The 24,182-nt window shown below is 42.0% G+C and overlaps 1 protein-coding gene across 1 annotated transcript; it reads left to right on the top strand.

The window, feature by feature from the left end:
* Positions 1-8,613: 8,613 nt before the first annotated feature.
* Positions 8,614-19,881, top strand: LOC102012447 (chromosome unknown open reading frame, human C16orf52). The gene is made up of 5 exons (XM_013504743.1): positions 8,614-8,742; positions 8,804-8,906; positions 10,174-10,257; positions 14,012-14,224; positions 19,088-19,881. The coding sequence occupies exons 1-5, from the start codon at positions 8,614-8,616 to the stop codon at positions 19,270-19,272; spliced, it is 714 nt and encodes a 237-aa protein (XP_013360197.1). The 3' UTR covers positions 19,273-19,881.
* Positions 19,882-24,182: the final 4,301 nt, after the last annotated feature.

The raw sequence follows: 24,182 nt of genomic DNA on the forward strand, positions 1-24,182 counted from the left end.
GACGATGCGGTTCTTAGCTGTCTGTCCAGACGTACCAAGGACAGTTGAACATCCGCTGGCAATTTTTTTTCCATGAGCCATTGGACATCTGCTACGGAGGGCTTTGGAAATAAGTATTTATTACCCTGGTCCCCTGTCTTACGTTGTCCCACAGACTCCTGTGCAGTCAGTCCCCTCCCCTAAGCTCCCAAGATGGAGCTGCTATCAGTAAACTTTTGCCCATAATTTTATATAATGTAATCGCACACTCTTATTACGAATAAGACTGCTGTTAACATTCGTGGATAGGTCTTTGCGTAGTTAGCATGTTTTCATTTTTCCTTTGTTAATGCCTAGAAGTGAAAATGTCTGGTCATAGATTGAGTATGTTTAAATCTATAAGCAATTATTAAACTGCTTTCTAAAGTGGCGGTATCATTTTGTGTTCCCATCAGAAAAACATGAAAATTCTAGCTGTTACTACATTGACCAATATGTGGTATTATCAGACTTTTTAGTTTTAGCCATTCTAAAGTGGTATGGGGGCAGTATATGGAGGTCTCAGTACGGTTTCTCCAATGTCTAACGATGTGGATATATATTCATGTACTTATTTGCCACCTTTGGTCTGTCTAAATCTCTTGACTATTTACAAAATCAAGTTGCCATATTACTGAATTCTTTATATGTTGACAAGTCCATCATCTGACATTTATAAATGTTTTCCATCTTGCCTTGAAATTTTCTTAACAAATACATACAGCCATCTCATTCTGATTTGTCAAAACTCCTTGAACTGTACATTTTAAATGTACCTAAATTGTACCTAAATTACTCAGTAGACTAGCTTAAACTGTTGTGAAGGTTTATCAGAAGGCTTTTAGGGAATACTTTGCTTGTAAAATAATGTAGTACACCTAAAGTAGTGACAGTACTTGCTGAAAATTACAAGAACACCAGGATTGTGGACAGAGAGCTGATCTCATTTCCTAGTTCTGTGAGGCCGTATAGTTCCCACATCCTGCTGTGTAGTTACGGAGTTAGGCTTTTAAGCTTTCTGTGGATATGCATCTTGTTTTCTTGAAATACAGGGATCGAGTCTATGTTCTTCTTCAGATTTACTCGTATTGCAGAGTGTGTGTTCAGTAAGTGTTTGCTGAATGAAAGCTTGGTATAGAACTACCAGACTTGGACAGGAAATTCTCTAATGGTGTGGTGTCAGGCTTTTCAAATTCAGCGGAGACTTTCTTTAATGTGTGGTTTCCCTCGACCACCATCTCTCTGCTTATGAGATTGTGCCTACAGCTAATACAAGCTAATTAATGAGAGATTGCGTTTATGTATTTGTGCAAAAGCTTAGCTAATGTTTTCGATGTTGAAAGGTGAAGGAGCTATCACCATACACTTCCAGTCTGAAGCCAAATGTAACTGCAGTAAGAGTATGAACTCCTCTTTAAGGTTACGTGGAAGAGCAGCTATCAGAATCCGAACTTGGGTCTTTCCCCAGAGCTCTCCCCATGGCAAGCCATCCTCTCTGTAACCAGCGGGCACACTGATGGCACAGAGGAAACCCTTGTCTCAGTGCTAAACTTGCTCACCTCGGATTTGCAAGGCTGCAGGCTCTTCAAGTCCTGTTTCTCTTTAAGAGAAACAGTGGGCCTATGTAAACTGAACCCAGGTTTATTATTTTTCCATCTGAGAAAGCAGGGAACATAAAGAATTTAAGAGGAAGATTAAATTCTACACACTGCTTCCTTTTTAAAGTTAAAGCCCGTATCTTAAGTGAAATAACAGTACCTTTAACAATATCTAACATTTATCAAGTTTTTACTCTGCATCAGGCATTTGTCTTAAGTGCGTTATATATTCTTTACCTTAATCTGTATAATACTGTGAGATCCTTCTGTTGTTATGCCCTTTTACATTTGGGGAGACTGCGGTACACAGAAGTTAAGTCTGTAACAAGTTATGCCCTGGATTTTAATCCAGAGCCTCCCACTTAAGATAACTGATGTCTGACCAAGTAGTTTAGAATATGACTTAATATCAAAGTTATTAATGTAATTATATAAATTAAAGGGATAAAATTTACTAGGGAAATGATTTAAGGCTATTTAATATTGGCATATAAACTAGCTGAGAAAACAATTATTTTGATAAACCAGAAGATCATAAAATAGAACTTTTGCTAAACTCAGGAAAGTTTTTTATTTATTGGGGCTTTACAGATTCCTTTCTGAGAAGGTGTTAGTGCACATTCTCTGGGCCAAATGAGACTAATATAAATGCTTATTTTGTTCTTGTATCTCTGAGACAGGGCCTCGCTGTGTAGTTCACTCTGGCCTTGAGCTCACTGTGTTGCCCAGCCTGGCCTCAAACTCAAGGAGCTCCTCCTGCCTCAACCCCTGAGTGCTGGGATTACAGGCGTCTGCCGGCACGCCCGGCTGCACGCTCAGTTTGATGACTAGAAGTAGCCAGAGTTGTTTGGAAGTAGGACAGGAGTTTAAACAGCTGGTTTATTCTTGAGAAAGAAGTCGGGATGCTTCTTTAAGGTGAAGGAGCTTGGAATGAGGTATCCCTTGAGCGTTTAGGCAAGACTGGCTGCTGTGGGAAGAGGCTGCCCCAGAGTCAGCCTGTGAGAGCAACGCAAGGATAATCTCCTTTGCACTTTTTTAACCGCGCATGAAAGTTCCTCTCACACTCGCTCTCACTGTGCTTACAAAACTCGAATTAAATCTGCTTGATATGTATGAATCTGAATGTTCTCAAAGTGTTTTGGGGAGTACTGTGCACTTCCTTTCCTCAGTAAATGGTGTTTGGGAAATGAATACCATGTTGTAGGGATAATTTTAAAGTAGGTAGTAGAAACCTGGGTTTTAGTCCCAGGACTGCTAGTTACTTGTACACTTGTATTTATTATTTAGTTTCTCTGGGCTTCAGCATTCTCTGAGTCCTAGTTTGGGGATGAACTCTGAGATTCCTTCCAGCTCCAAATTCTCATACTTTGTGACTGCTTTTATTTTTGCTGCTGTTTGTCTGTTTGTTTGTTTGTTTGTTTTTTGAGACAGGGTCTCACTATATAGTTCGGGCTGGCCTTGAATTTACTGTGTAGTCCAGCTTGACACTGAATTTGGAGTGACCCTCCTGCCTCACCCTTCCAAGTCCGGGATTACAGTGGCTGCCGCCACACCAGCTATGACAGAGCTGCTCTTGTCTTCCACATTGCTGGTTTCTTTCTTGCTCATTGTCCATAGGTGAGCCGTTAAAAGTTTAGCCTTTTTGTTAAAATACCTTTACAAATAATTCTGCAGTTATTTTCTGCCTACACAAACTATTTGAACTACCAAAATTTGACTTTTATTCTCTTTTATCCCCCATCACTTGTCTTAAACCATCTCAATCCTACTGATAAAACATGGAGGTTATTTATTTAGGTGAAATAAGTGAGTTTCTTCTGCTAAATCCACCAGAGAGAAGAAATGTAGCCAATATGATCTAGGTATGGCAATCCTGTACAGTGTCTTATGATACCTGATAGACATTGTAATTTCAGTTCCATGTTAGCTCTCTATTTGATTTACTTTAGCTCAGTCTGATTTCTTTGACATATTCTTAATTTATTTTAGAGCCAAAGCATGTACTTATATTCATACATGATTGGAAGATCTCACAGTGTGTAATATAAATAGAAGTAGCACTTTGATGTATAATCCTAGTCTATAAACATTTTTAAATTTTAAAATGTAAAACATCCTGTTTTATTTTTAAGGGAAGTTTGTATTAATTTATCTGTACTCAGGTAGGATAGAGTGAAAACTACAACCCTGCTCCCCATTCACCTCAGTCCTGCTTAGCCAGACTGTGCAAGTCCGAGTAGTATAACAATGTCCTTCCACATATTTTCTTCGCATTGTGCGGGCAGTTTGAACGCTAGTACCCTTTTCCTTCAAGGAGTCCTCCGTGCGTTATTTGTTAGGGCTTCAGTGATTGGTGGAGTCGTAAAGACAGGTCCTGGCACCACGTTGTACATGTCAGTAAAGCGGATTTCAGAGTAGAAACTCCCTGCTAGGCAGGGTTTAGTGTCTTCATAGAATTAGACCCAAGGCCAGGTTAGAGAGCAGAGGCTGAGAGGGCATCTTCTACTGAGAAGGCAGTGTTGGGTGTAAAGCGAGACAGGACTTCTGAACTACAGTCCTGCTTACTAACAGCTGGTCATAGTTACCTTTTAAATAAAGATACAGGGAACGGCCAGTAAAGTATAAGAGAAAAGAAAATTACAAGGTTAATGACCAGTGTTTTTACTTACTTGCTACCTAATAAAACACTCTGTGGTTTTATTACATTAGCAAAGCACCCTCCACCCCGGTTCTGACATTGCTGTTCCTCTAAAGCCCATCCCCAGAGCTTTTATTTCAGCAAGTCTGAACTTGCCTTGTACTGTATATAGTCTCTAACCAAATGTCATACCCAGGCAGTTTGACAGTCGTAGTGTCCTGAGTATTTCTTATGACTAGCAGCCTTAATAACCATCAGATGTCATCCTTTTTTATTTTGAAGTATGAATTTCATTACTGTCCTAAATTAAGCTCTCGCTCGCTCTCTCACACATACACACTCAGGCACACACACAATTCTCACTCTAAAAAGCATGTAATGATTATTCAGTAACTACAGTTACATTTACTTTACAGGTAGTATCTCATCTTAGTTACTCTCACACAGACCTAAAAGGTAGGTTGTATTTATTTTCTTGCTGAAGCCGACTTAGAAGATTAATAATTTAACTGAGTTAGTGGCAAAGTAAGGTTAAACTTGTGACCTGTTGGGCTGAACTTCCAGAATAGCAGAGTAAGGACCTCTGAAAATCTGCTCAATAAAAACAGCAAGAACATTGGCAGAAATTACCACATTAATTTTTTATTAGAACTCTGGACATTAACTAAAGACTGATAATAATCCAAAAAGCATTTATTCAAGAATATCACCTGGAGGTTCATTAACAATGACAAGGTTTGTGACAGTTTAAATTGTGCTAGTCCCAGCTCCCTTTCCCTGCTTGCCTTGAAAACCAGTAGTCTCAAAACGGTGATAGGTAGGGAAAAAACAGCAGGCACAGCCGATTCAGAGAGCAGGGGGCTTCGTACTTCCTCAGAGGCCTGTCCCCAGAGAACTAGTACTATTTTGATTTGTCAGGAAGCTCACTGAACACTTCATTTTCACAGTTTATTTGGCCAGGTGCAAAGCTTGCTTTTTCCTATTTCCAGGGCATTTGTTGAAACCAATGAAAACAATCAGGCAGTCAGCTGTGTGGCTTTATAGGCGGTACCTGAGGCACTGATGTCCGTTGAGGGTCATAAAAGGCTGAAAAAAATAAAAGGAAAGAGCTGGGGAACACTGTGTCCATAGGAATCTTTGAAAAAGTACATTATATTTTTTAAAATTCTCAGTCTTTAACTAAAGACACTCGGGGAAACAAAGTATGGCAGATACGTAGGCAAAATAGAAACAATAGAATTTGTCCCTGAGGAAGCCCAGACATTGGAACTACTAGACAAAGAATTGGAATCAGATGTTATATTTCAAAAATAAAGGAAGCCATGTGGAAACAAAGGAAAATACGAAAACAGCTTCTCACACGAGGTTAATAGAGCAAAATTATTTCTAAAAACAGAAATTCTGGTTATAAAGCTCAATAGCTGAAATGAAAAACGGGTGGAAGAACCAGTAAGCTGAAAGACATGTTAATTGAAATTACTGAGTCTGAGGAACACAAGGAAAAATAATGCACAAAAGACACTTGGGACATTATCAGGCAGACCACAGACGACATGGGAGTTCCAAAGCAGGAGAGGAGAGAGGGGAGGGAGCGGGAGGGAGGGAGAGAGAGCCCAACTTTGATGAATTAGTTCGATGTTCGGGAATGGTAACGAACTTAACCTATGCGTAGACACATCGTAACCAAGCAGTTGAAAACATAAGGAGAATCTTAAAAGCAGCAGAAAAGCAGCGGTTGTCCTGTGTGGGGGCCCCCGTGCTGCGAACACCTGAGGTATGAAGGCCTGTGAGGCCGGTGAGCATGGGGTAACAGGCCCACTGCCGCAGGAGACCTGCAGCCAAGCATTCTACACCTAGCAAGGCCGTCCTTCAGAAGAGCGGTCCAGCTGACTGCTGACCCGCTTCGGAGATTAAGTTAAAGGAGAGGTGAGACAGGAAAGTCCGAAGAAGCGAAAGAGAAGCTGGCTGTGGCGGTGCGTGCCTGTCGTCCCAGCCGTGCAGGAGGCTGAGGCGGAAGGAAAGCAAGCTTCAGCCGACTGGGGCAGTTTGGTAACTTAGTGAGCCCCTGTCTCAAAATTAAAATAGAATGAAGCCGGGCATAGTGGTGGCTGCCTGTAATCCCAGCACTCTGGGAGGCTGAGAAAGAGGGCTGAAAGTTGGAGCCCAGTGTAGGCACTTAGTAAGACCTTGACTCAGAATAAAAAATAAGCAAAAGGCTGTAGATGTAGCTCAGTGTGAAGGCCCCTCGTGGAGAGGGAGGGGAAGGAAGAAGAGTAAGGACTGGTAAGTGATGGCGTGGCACTGTCCGACTCCACACAAGGAAGGAGGAGCGTTGGTAACGGTGGGTACAGACGTAAATGTAAATCGGGTAACGGCTTTTGTTTGTTTGTATCTCTTTTTAAAATAAGACAGCAATTATAAAGCTATGTTGGGGATATATAGTGCGTAAAGATAGGATTTGCACAGTAATAGCGCCAAGGCAAAGAAAAAATGGAGCTACATTAGAACCAAGTTTTTAATATACTGTTGAATTTGTTTGATGATAATTGACAATTACAGATTTTTTGTTTCCTTTTGAAGTAAAATTCACCATTTTAGAGTACACAATTCAGTAGTTTTTAGTAGACTTACAGTATTACACAATAATCTCCAATATGGAATTCCTGAGTGTTTGTATCACCCCATGGACAAGAGGCCCCCATACTTCCTAATTCACCCTTCCCTATCCCCTGGCAACCATCGATACACTTTTTGCCACTCTGAACTTCCTGTTCTGAACATTTTATACTAATAGACTCTCACTGTATATAGCTTTGTACGTCTGGCTTCTTTCACTTGGCATTGTTTTTTCAAGTTTTGTCCATGTTGTAGTATGTATTAGTACTTCCTTTTTTTTTTTTTTTTTGGTTTTTTTCCAGGACCGGAATCGAACTCACGACCTTGCGCTTGCCAGGCAGGCGCTGTGCCCCTGAGCTAAATCCCCAGCCCCTAGTACTTCATTTTTTAAACTGCTGGAAAATATTTCATTGTGTGACGATGCCACGATTTAGCCATTTGTGGACTGATGGGTGTTTGGGTTGTTACCACTTTGGGGTACTGGGAATAATGCTGCTGTGGATGTTCCCGTTTTCGTGCAAGAATTTGAATTCTGTTTCAGCTCCAAATGAGTCTACTGCAGTTCACCTCAGTTCTTCCAGAAAGCACCTGGAATCACTGCTTGGACCCCGTGAGGGAAGGACTCAGTCCTCCACAACACTGCCCCTGGTGGAGACCCTGCTGTGAGGTGAAGGTCCTCCTGTGAGGCCTGCTGTGAGGTGAAGGCTCACTGGCTACAAACGCAGAGGTCCCACCGCCCCCTCAGGTTCGCTAGATAGTTCTCATGCTTCGATAGGAGCCAAGGAAGCAGAAGACCAGTACCTGATCCAGAATGAGGGTCTAAGACCTTGTCAAGGAAGGTGTCCCAGAAGTGACTTCCAAGCTGCAGTTGTAGTTCTAAGCCCAGGTAGGAGCCACTGGAAGAGGTTTGGAGTACTGCAGGCACAGGAACACGTGTGAAGGCCTTGTATGTGCCTGTGTGTCGTACAGGAGAACATACAGGTGTACAAGAGTTGGAACTGAACTTGAGCACTGAGCATGAAAACTAAAGGGAAAACTAGAAAAACAGCAATATCCTTCAGACTCTTGTCGGCTGTTTTACAGGTTGGGCTTAGGAGAGAGTGTATGCCGAAGAGCCACATTCAAGAGAGACCCCTTCAAAACACCATATATTTCCCAGTGTGGTGGCACATGCCTGTCATCCCAGCACTTGTGAGGCTGAGGCAGGAGAATTCTCACAAGTTCCAGGCCAGCCTGGACTACATAGTCAGGTTCAAGATCAGCCTGGACTACATAGCATAACCTTGTCTCAGAAAACTAAAATCAAACAAAAAAAAAAACCACACAAAACATTGATGAATGGCAGAGGAAGAGAAAGTCTGTGATAAAAGAGAGAGAAGAAAGAAACTTAAGAGATAGTGGAGAAACGAGTAGAACATGGAGTCACCAAAATCAAAAGAAATGTGTTTGAAAAAGTGACACCAAATGCTGCTGGAGGTTAAGGTGCGGGCTTGGAAATACCCCTTAGTATAAGCAAAGACTCCAGCCACAAACCCTCTTTCAGGGAGGTGGTTGGGTCAGAAGCCACGCTACACAGTAGGTGGGGTGAGAGAACCTGTAGGAGGTGAGGCCAGGAGCTCTCGATGAGGCTGCAGGCAGTGGAGCTTAGGCAGAACGAGGCAGGCACGGAGCGAGACACCAGTGAGGGCAGCTGGGGGTAGTGCGGTGGTGCTGTCGGTGACGGAGACTTAAGCACATTCAAGCATGTTTGAGGCTCAAGTAGATCAGTATGAGAAGCAAAGTCAAAGAAACATTTGGCAAGATCCCAAAGGAAGTGAGAGGACGGGCTTCGAAGCACAGGCGCTGGTAGGGTGTGTGGATGAGTATGTGCAGGTAAGTTCGTAGGTTCGACAGTGGGCAGGTGAAGAGTTGCGCTCCCGTGACCTCTTCGCAGCATGGTAGACCTGGGCACCTACTGACTGAGAGTTGTAAGAAGAATGCAGGATTTGCAGAAGTCCCGGCAAACAGTGGAGAAGCACAGAAATGTGGAGACGCAGGTCATTTCTGGGCAGCAGTGATGGTCCTGAGATTGAAATTTAGGAATTTACAGCGGCAGCCCTCCTCTCCGATGCGTGATTTTCTCCGTCCGCATTCAGCACCATGGACAAAATGGATAATGGCTTCAGGATCCTCGGCTGGGCAGACGCAGTGAAGACAGCGGGAATCCAGTGGGAGGGAGGGAGTACCGCAGGGGCTCACAGTGCGAGGGAGGGGCTAGAAGGGAGGAGGCAGCGGGAAGGCTGGAGGCCTCTAGAGTGGACCTCGCGCTTAGCCTCCGCGTACGGCCCTCAGATTTTCAGTGCCCTTGTCTGGTTCATAAGTTCTTTGTTTTACCTGTTCACTCTTTCGGGCCAGTTTACTATTTATAAGCACCTGTGTCCTAAGAAAGAATGCAGAAAGCACAGCAGATAAAGTCCTACTGCGACCTGTATTTCTAGAGGAAAAACATTAAGTACGTGAAGATCGGTTCAGTTACCTTCAGGCTGCTCTTCCCTGTGTTTGTGCATCTGCTCGTGCCAAGCGCGGGCTGCCGGGCGTGGCTTCGCTAGGAAGGTGTGTGTCGTCATCTACACCCCCTTCCCGGGCCCTTCTCATTTTTACCTGTCCCCAGTTCTAAATTGTTTCAGCCAAACTACTACTAAAGTGTGAAATTCCATCTTTTTAATTAAATTGCAATACTATACCTTGCTAAATACAAATGCCTTTGGGAGGGGCGCTGTGCTAAGCTTTTCTCAATCATTAAGACATTTGTGGTGAAGCATTTCTGGTCTGTAATCAACAAGCTGAGCAGGTTGTTATGTCTGGGGAGAGAACGTGCAGCCGCAGGGCTGTATCAGTGGCAGAGCTCACGCAGGTCCGATCAGGGTTCCCAGAAGTAACAGGGAAAGCCGCCTGAGGAGAAAGCGGCACTGTGAGAAGAAGGAACCGTGAAGAGGCTGTGTAGGACGACAGTTTTGGGGGGCGGGGAGGATGCAGGGATTGAACCCAGGACCCTGTGCACCAGTCCACCACTGTCACACCCGAGCCCAGACCGCAGAGTTTAACGTCACCATGTTGCTCAGGCCCAATCCCTGCGTGCCAAAGCCGTCTGACCAGCCTGATGAGCACTTTGCATGCTTTGCCCTTTTAAAACTTTTTGTTTTTGTGAGTACACTTTTGCTGTTGGCGGGCTCTGGCAGCCGTGTGCCCCGCTTCGCGTCCCCCGCTTCGCGTCCCCGGGCTGCAGCTTTCCTGTAACACTGCTGTGACGTGTGGTGCTGACAGACCTTGTCATCACCCCCTCTGTGGCAGCAGACAGCTGGCAGCTGGCCGCACTGAGTCATCTCCGCACGTCTAGACCTACAGATGGTGCGTATCAAAAGCTGCTGTAGTTAAGCTGCCCCACTTACTGGGCAGCGCTTGCTAGGACTTTCCTTTTATGTGTGGTAACACAGGTGAGGTCCTGGGAGACATGTGAGATGCTGTAGTTCCCACTTTCATTCCTTTATTTGGCTGGACTGGTTGCCTAGGAAACAGCTGCAGGGTAAAGAGAGTGGTGTTTAGGGAATGGAGTTATAGGGCCCTTCAAGAGGCAAAAGACCCCTTGGCTAAAACAAAAAGTAGTGAATGGCTGAGCCTGTGCTTAATACAGGTGTGCTGCAGAACCCGCATTAAGATAGCTCTACGGGACAACTTATTCAGTGCAGTGCAGTTTTAAATTTAGCTTGTTTTTAATTCATTTAAAGTCACCAAGTGCTTTTTCATTCCTGTTTCATCTTCACGGCTATGAGCCATTTTGGAGGCTTCCAGTGAACTAGAAGGCGCCATTACTGCCTCTGAAAAGTTCGCATCTATCTTAGGTAAAAGAAGTTATCTTTTGGGCTTTTAGCTTAGGAACTTAGCCACATGCAAGGGCATGGATTCAATATCTAGCACACGCGCGCGCGCACACACACACACACTACCTTTCATAATCAAAGGCATGCCAGGTGTGATGGTGTACATCTGTACTCCCAGCACTTGGGAGGCTGAGACAGGAGGTTTGCTGCAAAGTTGGGGCCAACCTGGCATATGTAGTGAGTTCAAGGCCAGCTTGGACTACATAGTGAGACCCTGTCTCAAAAAAAAGAAAAATCAAGGGCATGGCATGATTCTGTGATACAAAAGTGTTAGGAAAATTTGAAGTAAAGTCTTGACTATCAAAGGGATGGACTTTAATCTGTGGGCAGGAAGTGAATGTATAGGTACTAACACTAGCTGAATTTACAAGACGAGTAGCAGCACCGTTACCCTTGCAGATTCCTGTTAGCTTAAGGAAGGTGTATAGCTACTATACAAGTTTTGTGGATTTAAGAGTCTTACTGTAGAAAATGAGTTACAAGAAACCTCGACCATTGTTCTCGCTCCTTCACAGTACATTTAAGTAAAGTCTACCTTTGCTGAAAGCAGACAGCATGTCAGTTTTGGAGTATCTGACTGCTGTAGTGGTGCTAAACACGACTGCCACTCGCTCGATGCAGGGGATGCTGCTGGGGATCGAAGCCAGGCCGAATGTGTGCTGAGCACGTGCTGTAGGGTTAGGCCGCAGCCAGCCCACAGCTAAACACTCTGCGTATTGATATTCTTATGTGCAGTGTGTCTTCTGGCTGTCAGTTAGAATTAGCTGTTGTCTCCTTCCAGGACAGAACTGTTGAATGTTTAGTCCTGATTCGTTGTGAGAAGGAAGTCTGTAAATGTAAGAACATAGTTTGTTCAAACCTGCACATCTGTCAGGTTATTTCCAGGTGGTTTGTGGAAGGTATCTGTGATTTTCATTTCCGTACTTGTTCTGTTTATAGTCTCTTGGCATAGCACGTCAGGCAGGAAAGGAAGGAGAAAGCAAACCTGCTCAGAAAGCTTAGTGATAGAAGGTTAAGTTGAATTTCATCCTTCCTCATCATATCCATAACCGAAGAAAGAGAAACTGTGAGGATACTAGGTGATATTTTCAAGGAGAGCTGTTCTAATTAGATTTAATAAATCTACAGTTTTAAATATTTGTCAGCCAAAACTCTCAAATATAAATCTAAGTCCAGTAGATACTATATAGTTATCAATGGAACTTTATTTGTGTGTTATGAAAAAAGTTGCTTCTATAATCGGAATCCGCAGTACTGCGTTTTGTCGGAGGGTCTTTCATTGCCTGGAGTCCATATTCTTACAGCAATTACGGCTTTTATAAATGAGCAGTGACTGTAAGAGAGTAATTTGTTGCAAGTCTTTCCTGAAGGACCAGAGCTATTTCCTGTTGGGCATTCTTAGGCACTGCTGTGAATGCCTTCTCTATTTCCAAAATTACAATAAATGCATTATTATAAGACACTGCTTCCTCTCAAGTAATCTCTTGAAGGAAACTTTTTAGTGTTTCAGTTTGAGAACAGTTTGCAGCTCCCTGGTACCTGCTTGTCTCTTCTTCTAGTTGCAAGCACTTACCATGAAACTTGAAAGCTTAGCAATAATACCAGGTATTTTCACTGGACATACCTCTCTTTGGCCTGTGAAGTTGTATTCAGCTCCAGGCAGCGGGTGGGGGGGCATAGTGGATGACATTACTGTGCAGATTTGTTCACCTTGTCCTGTCTGCCTCTGTCCTGCCTGCGACAACCCCATAATTGCAATGCTGTTTACACCTGTGCTGGAATTGCCACGTGGGCCTAATTGTTAGATATTTGGGAGAAAACGCACAACTTGTTTCACTCTACTTAGACTTGTGGTCGGATTTCACATGAGGAGGAAAACAGACAATTTTGAGGGCAGGTGTGATTTCTTGCTTAGCTTTCTTTTAACACATGGCGTTATTTCTAAAAATGTGTCAGTGGCAAAACACAAGTAACACGGCACAGATCCCTCCGGCAGCCTTGCGTGTGCACACATACGTCGGTACTGACACATCCACCCTGCTCCGCTTCTCCCACCAAAGAAGCTTCTAGGAATTTGACTGGCTGACTTCACAGAAGGCCCTTTTTCACGACAAGTGCTGATGTTGATGTCAGTGTGTTTATTATTTTTAATTTGTGTTTATATTGAGAGAATAATGCAGACCAAAATAAGACACCCCCTCCCCAAATAAAGATGCAGAAGTCTCTTGTGTTTTCAGCAGCTTCCAAAATTTCTGCTTTTGTACTTTTGGTTAACTATTTTCCCATCTTCAGTTCCTCTTGCATTTTATTCTTCTCATTGAGGAAGAGGAGAAAATACTCTACTTTCTGGATTTGGGTTTCTGTAAGTTAATTCACCTCAATTTTATAGACTGGTTCCTTAGATTTGTTGGTTTGGGGTTTTTTTCCTTGTAGTCCTGGGAATCAAACCCAGGGCCTTGTGCATGCAAGGCAAGAGCTCTACCACTGAGCCACATCCCCAGTCCTGGGCCCTTGGGTGTGACAAGAGAATGCTTATGGAAAGAACACACTTGATGTTTTACAAAAGGCATTTGTGTCATTTAAATACGGCGGGGGGGAGCTTTAAAAATTACCATTGTCATTTGCCTGTGTGCTTTTCTGCTGAAGCATGCCAGTAATGATTTGGCAATATGAACATTTGTAATTGTATAAAAATTGGTGAGTTGGATCCTTTAACTTTGATAAACATATCACTTCTTATATTTAATCTGTTATTTAATTTTATTTGTGTATTGTGGTTAGACATGTTTCAAGTTTTTCAGTTTCCTAAATGAATCTGAGAATAGAAAAGTCACAGTTCCTTCTGATAGTTTGCAAGTTCAAAGAGGGCGGGAACCTCACCTGTCCTGTTCACTGTTACTTGTCTGGAGTCTAGAGCAGTGCCAGGCAAAAGCACTCAGAAGGAAGGTATTTCTTTAACGAACAACTGGGCTAACTGCCCTTATCTGCGTTTTGTGGCTTCTGTAAGGTTGGGGTTTGCTTTGGTTTTGAAGCTCATTGTGTTTGTTATGTCCGGTGTTGCTGTATGATGAAGGACAGCAGAGTGCTTTAAAGGGGGGCTGGGAGTTAAGTACGTGAGTGACCCGCAGACAGACAAGATTTAAAGACTAAGGAGAGGGGTGGTCGTGGGAAGTACTCCGTATGCGAGACCTGCTAAACTGCTGCCGCCTTTTGCATCTCCCCAGGAGCACTCACTGTGGGCCTGGTGCGGCAGTGTCAGACAATCCACGGACGAGATCGGACGTGCATCCCTCCCCGGCTGCCCCCCGAGTGGGTCACCACTCTGTTTTTTATCATCATGGGAATCATTTCACTGACTGTCACATGTGCTTTGCTGGTGGCTTCCCACTGGCGAAGAGAAGCTACAAAGTATGCTCGTTGGATAGCATTCACTGGAAGTAAGTAACATGTCTTCTACCTTCTCTAGAAGGCACACGCTGCTATTGTGCGGAGATAACCAAGAATCTTAACAAGGACTACGTAACCCTCAAACAGCACCATTCTGCGTATGCCCGTGAGATAAACTCTTCACAGTCCCGTCAGCTCTGCAGACTCTTCCCGCAAGACCAGGACGTCCACAGTTTAACTGCTTTGTATGAATTGCTATTTTAATGAATCCTATTATTTATCACATTATGATATAAGTCATTTCAGGTTTGTGACTAAGGAGCTGTCACTAACCTGAATCTTCATGAAGGTTTTGGTATCTTCTATCAAAATAAAGATAAATCTAGAAAAATATTAAAAATATAAATTATATGAAGGTGGTGAATTGCTACTTCATATCATTATTTTGAGTTTCTGTTGTGTATTGTTGTATGACCATTCAAGAATCAGCAACACATTTGGTTATTTAATAACTGTTTATCAACATTTCTTACTCCCTTAAGCTATACCAAATGGCATGATAATTTTTTATACTATACAATCTCTTGTACTTTGCAAAATTGGCTTAATTTCAAAACACATCAGAAGCTTATCCCAAGTTAAACAAAAATTTAAATGCACAAAGAAGCTATTCCTGTAATTTTGTTTTTTTACTCCCTTCTCTCTAAAGCAGCGTTGTACCCTGAGGGACATGTGGCAATATATGAAAAATTCTTCGGGGGGCTGGGGATTTAGCTCAGCGGCAAAGCGCCTGCCTGGCAAGCGCAAGGTCATGAGTTCGGTTCCCGGTACCGGAGATAAACCAAAAAAAAAAAAAAAGAAAAATTCCTCGATAGTCACAGCTACCCACTGGTCCAGTGTTAGAGGCAACAGTAAGTGTTGCTGAGCATCCTCCTCAGGTACAGGACGACTCCCCGCAGTGAGGAACTCTGGCCCCAATGGCAGTAGTACCTTCTGCTCCACAGAGACGGGGTGACAGTACCAGCGCCACGTACTGTGAGACTTAGCTTCCAGTTCACTGTCTCAAAATCATCTTGTTTGCCTAAGTTTCTAAAACTAGGTATTAGAACACAGTTTACTGTCACTTGCTATTTTTATTTAGAACTAGTATGATTAAAGTATAAGCTCATTATCCCTGTTAATGTTAAAACTCAGTTTATCTTGAAGGCTGTAGGAGAATAACATCCCCTTACAGGTCTGTTTCTCCTTAGCTTTCTGTGAAACTTTCTCTTTCACGTCTGTTTCTTACTCTGTTGTTTTATTTTTCTCTCTACAGTTTTAAAATTTAGATCAAGTAAGTTGCATTTAATATAAAAAGCTTGTGCACCCTTGTTAAGCAATGTGAAACAAGTTGATGATCTTTCCTCTGTCAAGGAGAACCCCCGAGACAGATTTTTTCTAGAGAAGACGGGCCACAGACAGTTGTGAAGACAGGGCAGCTGACGAGTACCAGTGAGGAGTTTAAGGAGGATATAATTCTGTTTCTTTTATTCATAGACACTTACCACTTATCTGGAGAGATTGCATACTAAGTATCAGAAAAGGATTTAGTGTCAGCATTTAGTTGAAATTTGGGAGTGCATATGCTCTGAATACCAGAAATCTAAACTGTAATTTAGCAAAGTTGTCTGAGGCAAAGCATATATAAAAGACACGTACATGAGCTATTGGATCACGTGACCCAGTAGAGGGAGGGAAAAAAGGAGAGTGTTATCTGTGTAGGTCATTCTCCTTCAGCAGAAAACGTACGTATGTATAATCAATCCCAAATGCAATATATTTTTCTATTTTGGTCAAGCTAACTTTTGGAGATAATACATGTATATGATACATAATTAAAAGTCTCTGAAAAGACTAACAGAGTGAAAAGTCACTTGTGCCGTGAAAAGTCACCCAGCCATCCAGTCACTGTTAAACTAGGTGATGAAATTCACTGCTGGAAGTGTTCCATGTAGGGAATATGCACATGTCTGTGTCTCATATATTTACATGAATATTTTTACAGTATTCTGCATTTTTTATTTTTAAATATATTTTAGGGTTGATTTTATTTAAGTAGGCATAGAGCTATCATCTTCATTTCCTTAAATATGGTTTCTGTTATCACAGCTAGTCTTCTGGGGTGACAGTTGTGAGAGGAATCGAGCTCCCCCTAATGACTCCTTTCAGCCCTTGAAGACTTACCTTATCATACGTATTTCACTTCCAGTTAGGCTGCACTTTTTATAGTAATGTGAGGGGAGCTCAAATGGCAGCGTGCGCTGAGGAAATACATCTCAGAAGAGAGCCGTGCGTGATGGATCTTGCCCATGGGGGCAAAAGAAAAGAAAATGAGACCTGTTCTCTAAGTCCAAGCCTGTTCTGCTCCTTTGCTGCTGTGTCTTAATGCCGTGTCTCCCAGCACACCTGACTTCTCACTCTTAGCACCAAATGACCCCTGCCATGGAAGATATGAAGTTACACCTTTACAAGCTTATTTAGGTGATACATGGCAATGCTTATAATATTTTATGAGCCAAAGTACTATATCTACATAGTTCTCAGTAATTTAAAAGAAAGAGGCGTCTGCCTCTCTTAAATCTGGTCCCTGGAAAGTATAAAGAATATAATTCCTAGGATTTAAACCAGCGTTTGAATAGGAGTTCACTGCTTCCATAACATTGATTAGACTTTCTAACCAATTTGGAATTTTTTTTTTTTGGTACTGGGAATCAAACCCAGGACCTTGCGCTTGCCAGGCAGGCGCTTGTGCCACTGAGCTATATCCCCAGCCCCTAATTTGGAATTTTTTTAATTTCCTGAGAATGTTAAGTTCTCACTGTAGTCCCTAAATGAGCACCCCACAGTCAGTCTGGACTTATCAGTAGAAAACAAACATAAAGCTGCCCACACACAGCCGTTAGCAGAGTGAGCAGCGTAATGCGTGTCTCTTCAGCATCTTCTTCCAGACTGCTGTAGTGCTTCAGAAAGTTGGTTTGCTGTTATGCTAGGGCTTGAGCCCAGGCCCTCCGCACTGAGCTATATCCGTGTTTCCTTTTTTATTTTTTATTTTGAGGCAGGGTCTCACTAAGTTGCCCAGGCTGGGCTCAAACTTCTGATCTTCCTGCCTTAACATCCCTGAGTGCTGCGATTATAGGCTTCTGCCATCACGCCCGGAACTCTTTGTTTTTTTATTAGCTTGTCTATAGCTGCCTAGATTTGGTTGTATTTTACTCAGCAAACTGTATTCAGCTGTAAGAACCCTTGCAGTTAATGATAGCACTGGTAAGTGGTCAGTCACACTTGTAAAGCTGTTTGTTGCTGACTATACAACAGAAAGACCAAGAACTAGTAAGATTTAATGCCTGAACTTTTCATCTGTTCTCTAATAGGTGTTGGAAAGACTCCAAGTTCACTTATGTAATGTTTTTGGATCATTTTACCCAAAATGAAATATTATCTATGTCGGTATAACATAAAGTCTACGTAAATGGTGCAAAGCAGAATGCTGCTATACTTTTGAGTAGTATATTACTTAAGTAAATGTTGCTTTTTAATATATTGAAGGCATTCCATCTAGGAAAGGGTATATAATTGGCTTTTTAAGGATTCCTATGTTAAATTGCACCGACTGATTAATATACACACAAAGTTGTACAGACAGTGTCAGCTAATGTGTTCTGCCAGGGTTCTGCCTGTATTCCTGAGGCAGGGTTGGTTTGAAATGATCTCACTGCATTAATAATGGAAAGCTTCCCTTCCTCATACAGTAACTAGAAATCTCTACCGAGGGAGTGCTTTTGCTCCCGAGAAATGTGAAGGATTAGGAATATTTGAACAATATGTCTTTGAAAAAACAAAAATATTTTCTTAGGAAAGCTGCCCTCTCTGTAGGTAATTTTTGTTTACTGAGAAGAGCACTTTGATGACACAGGGGGGCACCCTGTTCGCTAAAGCATTAGACTATGGAATTCCTTCTATCCACACACTGATACTTTTCTAGAAACATTAGTGAATAATAGATTTTACTGCACTCATACATAAAACCCAGTGTTTCTTACCCTTCCACACTTTAGCATTTCCACATATTCAAAAATGTGACAGAGGCGAGAGATAACCACTCTGTCAGTTTGCTAATAATCATCCCAAAGATTTAGTGTTTTTTCTTCTAGCTAATTTAGGGGAAAATAAATTGTATTAGGTAGGTGTAGTGGTGCACGCCTGTAATCCTAACACTTGGGAGGCTGAGGCAGGAGGATCTCGAGTATGAGACTGGCCTGGGGTACATAGTGAGTTCAAAGCCAGCCTGAACTACATAGTGAGACCCTGTCTCCAAAAACAAAACAAACTTATTTTTGCATACCTTTTCTTCCAGTTCCTTGCACGAATTGCAAAAGACAATTGACAGGGTAGGAGCTGTGGTGATAGCAGTGTGCAGCATTCCTTTGGCACTTCCTGTCGGCCTGGCGCTGTGCTAGGCCTGTGAAATTAGTCTGTCCCCTGATACTCCCGTTTTCAGAAAGGAGCTGGAGGCCTGCGGCTGTGGGCCAGTAAGTAGCAGGACCAGAACGTAGCGTTGGTTCTAGCCAGTGGCCTTAATTACTAGTATACAGGGTTATGAATAGTATATATGAACACTTAGTAGGCTTGACTTTTCCTGGTGCTGATAATTCACAATGATCCTTAACAGGGCTAATACAACTTTTATTATATCCAATTAAGTGTCAGTGATAATATAAGACCTGTAATATATGCAAGTCAAGTGGTCCATGTTTTAATGGGTTTAATCTTGTTAGTAACCCACAGTACCTCCTATAAACTTCTTTTGTGGCAGATTTTCTGTTTCTCAATCACCAAGCCGTGTTACTAATGTTGTGTTTTGGTTTGTTTTTCAGTGATCCTTTTCTGTATGGCTGCCCTAATATTCCCAATAGGATTTTACATCAATGAAGTCGGAGGCCAACCTTATAAATTACCCAACAACACAGTAGTTGGGTCATCATATGTACTTTTTGTCTTATCAATTTTCTTTACGATAGTAGGACTTCTATTTGCTGGCAAAGTTTGTTTACCAGGCTGATGAATGTCTAAACTGCTTGACTTTTTTTTTTTTTTTTTTTAGGAGGGTGGGAGGACAGAGACAAGGTATCTGAGCAAACCTCTCAGAGGAAGATGCTTAGATGAAACTGATGTTGAAAGAAACAATTCTTTGATTTGTTCTCACTATGCACTTTGGATTTTAAGCAAATGAGGAGAGCCTTTTCCGTAACCAAATACAGACAATATTGACTAAATCTCCTGAGCATATTCAGGCAGGCAGTCTGCACTGTGATAGCAACCTAGTGAAGGAGAACGCTTCACGCTGAAAAGCATGTGGCCCTTGGTGGCTCTGTGCTTCCATTTTAATGTCTAATGATTCGTTTGAGGAAAAAAGTCTAAGTATTTATGAATCGTGGTGGACCAGAGGGATGCAAGCGAAGCTGGTGTGAGGCTGGCCTCACCGCCTAAGCAATGAGCGTTCACAGCTTCCTTGTCACGGTTAAGCCTTTGGTACCAGAATGAATTGCGTTGCAGTACTGTACCAAGAAGCCAATAGATCAGAACGTGTTTGCTGAAATACATGTAAAAATTCTGAAATTCCCTCAGTTCTGTGTACAAAACAAGAAAAGAGAAATCAGACACTAAAGACATGTTGTTTGGGGTGGGTGGGGGAAATCTTCCTTATATTTATATAAATATATATAATATATATATTTTGCTGATGCCGTATACAGTGTGTATATATGTGTGTGTGTGCGTGTGTGTGTGAATTTATATCCGCACACATGCACACAGTTCCTGGAAGAGAATTCTGAATGCTTTGCTAGCAAAACACTGTGGTGTGCAAACCTAGAACTCCGTAGAAAACAAGCCATTTACCTGAAGGCTGCGCGGCGGAGGGCGTCTTCAGTTTACCTCATTCTTTGTAGCAGCCCTTGATTTTCACAGGTCTTTGTAATAGGTACAAATAATTCCATACCTTTCTAGGTGCAATTTTAAGTTAAGCTAAAAATTTCTAGGGTTAATTTATTTGTATATGATAGTAGAAGGTAAGATCATGTCAAACCTTATAATTTGGGGAATCTGACACTATATTTAAATTATTGGCAACTGTTGTCTATTGTATAGAGATTCTTTTTTTCTACTGGCTTGGGTCTGTTACATTAATAATGCATTTTATATGTTCAAGCACACAACTTTACATAACTACAAAGTTCACTAGCAAATATCTGGCTGTTTTGGCTATTTACACTAATTTCACTCTGCCATAAAAAATTAAATTTCTGTTCTTTTTATCTGTAAGCATTATTAATAGATCTTTACCAAATACTTGAGCAATACAATATTTTCTTTATATGCTACATGCCTTTGTTTGCTAAAAGCTAACGGTTTTGCATTTACATCAAAAGCTGTACTACACCCACAGCTTTAAGTTCTTCCCTAAAGAAAGCATACAGCTAACCTTTGAACTCGTAAGTAGTTTCAAAACGTGGTGTTTCTCTTCTCCACATTCCCATGCCTTCACGTCAACGCGTAGTTTTTTTTCTGGTGAACACTATAGTAACTCCTGTTTAAAACATGGGTAGGAGGGTGTTTCATGGCAATAGAGCTAAATTTTTTCTCTTTCAAAGTGAAATGACGACCCAAATGTCCCTGCCACTAAGTAGAGGTCGGTCCCGCGAAGCCCGTGTTTCACACAAACAGAAGTGAACGCATTTTTTTTAAAGAAGCTAAGTTACAAACAGACACTTGGAGGATGGGGCGACCTCCTCGGGTGTTCCTAGTATGAAGTGGAAGAGCTTGATGTGTTTCACACTGGCTTGCTCGATACTCATATATCTGACTAAAATGTCGACCCGACAGTATTTCATTAGAACAACCCCGTGCTTCAGCTCACTGGGGAGCCGAGGGCGAGGATTTGTACTACCCTGTGGTGCATTCCTTGAGTGTTGGAGGGGAATGTTGTACTTGCCCTTCCCCAGCTTTAAAAAAAAACCCAAAACTTGGAAAATCCGAGGAAGACCATTTTCCCCCAAGTATCATGACATCTAGTAAATTCTAAGAATACACCAGGTGTGTTCTGTGGACATTTGGGATTGCAGTTCTTGCGATTTGATTAGTCCTCGTCAAATGGATCATTCTGGAGGAAAGCTTTGGTTATCGCCATTATACCACTAAGATAAAGTGTTTGCAGAGTATTGTTCAAATTAATTTATGATACAACCAAGAGCTTTTCTCTTCCAAAAGAGGGATTTTATTGTAAATAGTTTCTCAAAGTATTTTTAACTGGATCATAAGCATGGGGAGAGAAAGTTTCTCAGCTGCTAAGAATTTCCCCACTGTTTACTTCTTTCACTTACAGTGGTATTGCATATAAGACTACAGAATTTAAGGTTTTATTTGTATCTGTTACCCAAACCACCCTGTTGTCTTTGCTTTCATCACTGTCCTGGAGTCCAGTGTGTAAAGGGCTGGTAGGGAAAAGTCCCCCTAGTCCTTCAGCCCTTACCCCAGGACTGAGACCACCCCATCTAGTAGTGTGTGAGGACAAGACTTCGTGCTTTTCCAGACCAAACACTGACATCGACTCATTCATAGAAATTTCTGTAAATCCTGTAAGTGAAAAGATAGCCAACTGATAGCAGTTGCTTTTAAAAAGGTCACTATAAGTACTATATAGTACAGTATTAATTTATAGCAGGAAACCATATCTTGTAAACTGTATATAAAACACTGTTTTATGGTGCAATCATTTGTCAAAACTTTTGTCTGGTACATTGTTTTTAGAGTGTGCATTCTTCTCATACCTAAGAACATCACTGTAAAATCTGCTGAAAACTATTTTTAGGTTTTATTTGCACAAGACTGAATTAGTTTGAAAGTTTTGGAAGCTCCTATTGAACATGCCTAAATATCTGTAAGCAGAAAAATCTTCAGTTCATTAAAAGCAAACATTTCAGTATGATTCTTTCCAAAGGTAATCATGTTCTATGTTGTTAATGTGTGTATGTAGTTTTTCTGACTCTTCCACCTCTTACAAACTTATTTTGTTTCATTTGTTTTGTTTTCAAAAGATGTCTTTTTTTTCTCTTAATGTTCTAGATGACCAAAACACTTCATTGGTTTTTATTTACCCTTTTGCCTAAAGCTCTGATATCTCCACTTCTTGTTCTCTGAACCTGCTGTTTAATCTCTTAAGTGAAATAATAAATAGTCCTGGTGACAAACAATCTGTTGACTTAGAGAAAAAGCCCAAAAAAAGTATTGAAAACCGACTTTGGATATACACTGAGCCATGATTTTGCATCATGGGCCTCAGGGAAGAACGTGTTGCATTTTTTTGTCTTTTAGTAGAAGACGACTAGCCACAAGTTACTCTGATGGGAGTAGCTTTTATCAACCCACTTGGATCTATTTAAAAATTAAATTTACATTCACAATTCAAAACAGCTGTCATTCAGAAAATTTTTGAAGGATAAAAATACATGAAGGACAGAAGTGGCCTGTGTAGGGAGAACTTCCTATACAGAACTTTCAGCTGTATCACCTCAAGAGATTTTAAGAGTTTGTGATCAAGGTCTGTATATTATCCCAACTTTATTAAGAATTGTTTTCTAATTGGTTATAACATTTTTCAATTAATAATTTCAAAACAAATTGTTAATACAACTGTATAAAATGAACATAATTTTCTTCACTTGTATTTTTGTTATTGAGCAAGTTTATCAAAATAAATTGTCTACTAAAGAAACTACAAAGCCTTCTATTACTTTGAAATGAACTTTGACCTTGCAGACTGAGTTCTTATCGCGGTCTCCGTGCTCACACGGGGCGCTTCCAGGCCTCGTGCTGGTTGTGTTGTTAGAACTGTGCTGAAGGAGGGGCTGGGGATTTAGCTCAGCGGCAAAACGCCTGCCTGGCAAGCGCAAGGTCGTGAGTTCGGTTCCTGGTACCGGAAGAAAAGACAAAAAAAAAAAAAAAAAGAACTGTGCTGAAGGAGCTTCTGCCCTTTCGCTCCCACTCCCAGCCCGCCCCTCGGGGAGAGAGGCCGTTAGTGTTCGGGGTGGGGGTCAGCCCTGTGTGCTAAGAGTCGCTCAGCAGTGAAGGACATTTATGCCTCTCTTCCACCTCGAGTGTCCGTGAGCTTCGCTGAGCCTTAGCCCCGAAGGCCATCCGTGCTTGTCTCCCTTGCTTGCAGACCTAGGTCCATCTTCGCTTTCATCTTCCATTTCTGCCTTACACACAGGGAGGGAGATCTTCGGATCTTTCCCTCCAGAATTTTAAAAGGTGTGTAAGACGGTGTAGAGACCCTTGTTCTTTAGACTCGTCCCTGTGCTCCCCTCACAGCTTTACTGTAGCTTTCTTGGGGTTTCCAGCCCAGCCTAATAAAACTAATAAATACCTTTGCTGCTGCTGCTGCTTTATACGCCCTTTCAGCATCCCCGCGGGGACTCGGGTTAAAATCCAGTGAACATTTGGGTTCTTGGGTTCTGGCGCTTGAGAGCTTCTTAGGGCTCTCAGCCGTCCTTGTCTGAGATGAAGGGTTTTCCAGGACTTGGCCCTGTCAGTGCTGCAGCTGGGGAAGTTCCGGGCGAGCCAGGCTGGTCTCAGATCACTGTCTTCACACCATCCAAATCTGATTCTGCTTGGCAGCACGAATTAGAGGTATTTGAAGGGTTTGCTTCCCCCCATGCACATTAACAAATAGGTAGTTGGAAATTGTAATGGCGGGCTTATACTGAGCTTTGTGAGGGCAGGGGGACCTTCTCCTTTTCTTTGGTAATACCTTAGGAAATGGCAATAACGTGGGCTTAAAAATACCTTACTTTTGACGTAGTCTTCTATTCTGGCCACTGTATGAAAAGATTACAGGGAAAACACCACTTTAGAGGATTCTTTTGTGCAAAGTCAATTCTTGGGTCGTATTAACCCAGCAACAAAATAAAGGCA

This window comes from Chinchilla lanigera, unplaced genomic scaffold (assembly GCF_000276665.1).
Source record: "Chinchilla lanigera isolate Chin_1 unplaced genomic scaffold, ChiLan1.0 scaffold00092, whole genome shotgun sequence".
In the NCBI taxonomy this organism is placed as follows: Eukaryota; Metazoa; Chordata; class Mammalia; order Rodentia; family Chinchillidae; genus Chinchilla; species Chinchilla lanigera.